Source organism: Gopherus evgoodei, chromosome 3 (assembly GCF_007399415.2).
Source record: "Gopherus evgoodei ecotype Sinaloan lineage chromosome 3, rGopEvg1_v1.p, whole genome shotgun sequence".
NCBI classification, from domain to species: Eukaryota; Metazoa; Chordata; order Testudines; family Testudinidae; genus Gopherus; species Gopherus evgoodei.
The window spans coordinates 111791357-111794338 of NC_044324.1; the positions used below are offsets into that span (position 1 = coordinate 111791357).

General features: G+C 39.0%; 1 protein-coding gene across 1 annotated transcript; it reads right to left on the reverse strand.

The window, feature by feature from the left end:
• Positions 1-417: 417 nt before the first annotated feature.
• Positions 418-1449, reverse strand: TAAR1 (trace amine associated receptor 1). The gene has a single exon (XM_030554251.1). The coding sequence runs from the start codon at positions 1423-1425 to the stop codon at positions 418-420; it is 1008 nt and encodes a 335-aa protein (XP_030410111.1). The 5' UTR covers positions 1426-1449.
• Positions 1450-2982: the final 1533 nt, after the last annotated feature.

Consider the following 2982-nt stretch of genomic DNA (forward strand, 5'->3'; position numbering starts at 1 on the left):
GCATATTCATACAAACCTCAGCAATGAAAACTGTTGAGTGCTTGCTTTATGAAAGTACGAGACGGGCCTTCCAAAAGAAAACAGTGCTTAGTGTATCCCGAATTACATGATTTCTCTGGACAAAGTGATTTAATGTTCTTTTAAACTGCAAGCTCCCTTTTGTATACCGTAGAGAACTCAGCACATTGTAAGTTCTTAATAAATCATTGATCATAATAAACTAAGTACAAAGCCTAATTTGAAGCAAGGTCCAGTCTGTACTGAGACAAGGTTTAAGGTACCACAGTTTGCAACCTGAACTAGACATCACAAGTGGGTAAACAAACAACTGTTGATTGTCACCTCTTTTAGCTGATATTGATAAGCACAATCTCCAATCAATTGCTAAATGTAGCGAGTCCAAAAATTCTAAGTATATTATTCTAAAAATAATTGAGTCCTGGAAGAGTCCTGTCTGAAAACTTTCCCAAACAGAATCAGTTTTAATGCTCTGCGAAACCACATGTAAAAAAACGCATACACTAATGGGTTAAATGTAGAATTCAGGTAACCAAACCACACCAATGCATCAATAAGAATAGGTGGTGTTGAGTAGTTCATAAAGGGGTCAATGACAGTACAGAAGAAAAATGGAGACCAACATATGAGAAAAACACCTACCACTATGCCTAATGTCTTTGCAGCTTTCCTTTCTCTACTTGGTGAAATGTGGTACTTCATTTCAAATCTGATCTGCGTTTGGCTAGCTGCATCTCTAATGGATCTTGCCTGCCTCTTGGCTATAGCATATATTTTCCCATAGATGCACAACATAACAAATCCAGGGATATAGAAGGAAATCATGGAGGCCACCACACCTGAAGTTTCACTAAAGAAGACAAAGCAGCCTCCCACACAGTGGATATGATTATAGAAAATCTCTTCTGCTCCTTTTAAGTTTAGCTCCAGAAAGATCATCCCAAAGGCAAAAATAGCAGGGATGGTCCAACATATGACAATCATGACCACTATGATGCACGTATTTATCTTCGATTTGTATCTCAGTGGGTCACACACGGCATAGTAGCGATCAACAGAAATGAAGGAAAGATGGAAAATGGAGGCTGTGCTCAGCATAATGTCTGTGCTAGTGTGGATTTTGCAGAAGAGTTCTCCAAGGTACCAGCAGTTCTCCACAGACCTCACCATGCTGTAAGGCATGATGAAGCACCCCAACAAAAAGTCAACAGTGGCCATGGAAAGGATCAAGAAATTTGTAGGCGTATGGAGCTGCTTGAAGTGTGCTATTGAGATGATAACTGTCAGATTTCCAGCCAACGTGGCCAGGATGATGCACATCATGAAGATATACATGGAAATACGGATATTGCTTGACCAGCTGCTCTTTATGCAGGAGCCATTTACAGTTTCACCGCAAAACTGCATCCTTCCTGAAATTTCAAACCCACTTAAGTACCTTGTAGTCTCAACCTGTTGGATGTTGCACAGGCAACTTTTGTCCTAATGCTGAAATACATTTAGAGTTATTTATTGTTTTCCTGGGTATTCATCCAGCCAAGGTAACTGCAGAGAGAAAAAAAGAAAATAATAAACATATTAATCTACCAGAACTTTTAGGAAATTAATTTTATTTAATTCATTAAGGTCTTGGAAGGGATTAAACTGGTTTTGAAACAGAATTACACTTTTATCATTAGATTTTTCTGAACTGAGACTCTCCTTGGGCTGAATCATGGCCTGGCTAATGCAGCAGCACACCTGTTGGCCCCACTTATCCACCAGCTACATTTGTTTTAGATTCTGCAGCCCACTTGGCTGCAGCTTCCTGGAGACATAAATCAAAGACATAGACGTCAAAGTGGAAGGCTAGGCACACAGATGGTAACATCTGGAGAGAACAGGAGGTTTTCACTAAGTCAAGGAAGATTCCAATCTGGCAACAAATACTCTAAGATCTGCATCTAGTAAATACCACTTAGCTACAGTCACATCCTACCTCTGTCCAGCAATCCTGTTCTCCCCCTCAGCCTGCCTGTCCCTGGATGCTGTGATTGGTTGCTATGCTGACAGTAGTTCCCAGGACACTTCTCTTTCCTTCTGGCTATGATCAGTGTAGCCTATAGGGTAGCCTGCCTGCTTGCCTATATATCTTTTCTTATGGGTTTCCTATGGGTTTGATTATTTGTTTTATTATTATAGGTCTATAGATTTATATTAGAGTATTTTTGGCTGTAACGCAAGGGACCAACAGGCCACATCCTGTATGTAGAACTTAGGCAAAGTTAGCGGATATATGTTCAGGATCTTTCACCTAGATATGTGGTGATGAGCTAAAGCATAAGGTCCATATATGGTTGTGATCTTTAAATTTAACAGATACACCACAAAGAACATGAAAACAACAGGTTAGACCAAAAATAACAGATGTAAAAATGAGCTAATGGCCATTAATATGTATGCATGTGTCATCCATACACACAGACATGCCAGCCTATAAAGTAAGTGTATCCTGATATTTTGTGGGTGAAAAATTAAATTTAAACATAAAAGGAGGACTCCAATGTCAAGCTCTATAAGTGTAACCCACCATGCATAGGTAGCTTCTTTGTTCTTAGTTCTGGGTTTATTATTCTTTTGTTAGTCTATAAATTTGTAGATCTTAATTCTTAAGTTTTAAATCAGTTAAGTAAAACTCTTAATGTCAGCTTTTGTAGTCTTTCTTTAGCTTTTAGCTCTCTAGCTTCTCCTAAGCTCTGCACCTCCCACTCAAGCACTGAGGAACCTGGACCTGAACTCTCTTGGATGCCAGAGGTGTGGCTGGTCCTTTGTGTCTTACCACCAGGTTATCAAGGAAGGGTGTGAGTATATTAATCAAAAGTAGTACATAATACCACATGTATCTCTAGAACAATACTATTGCCTTGTAACTCTGATTCTTTTACCATTTAATTACTATTCCATTTATCTCAATAGAAGTCTTTA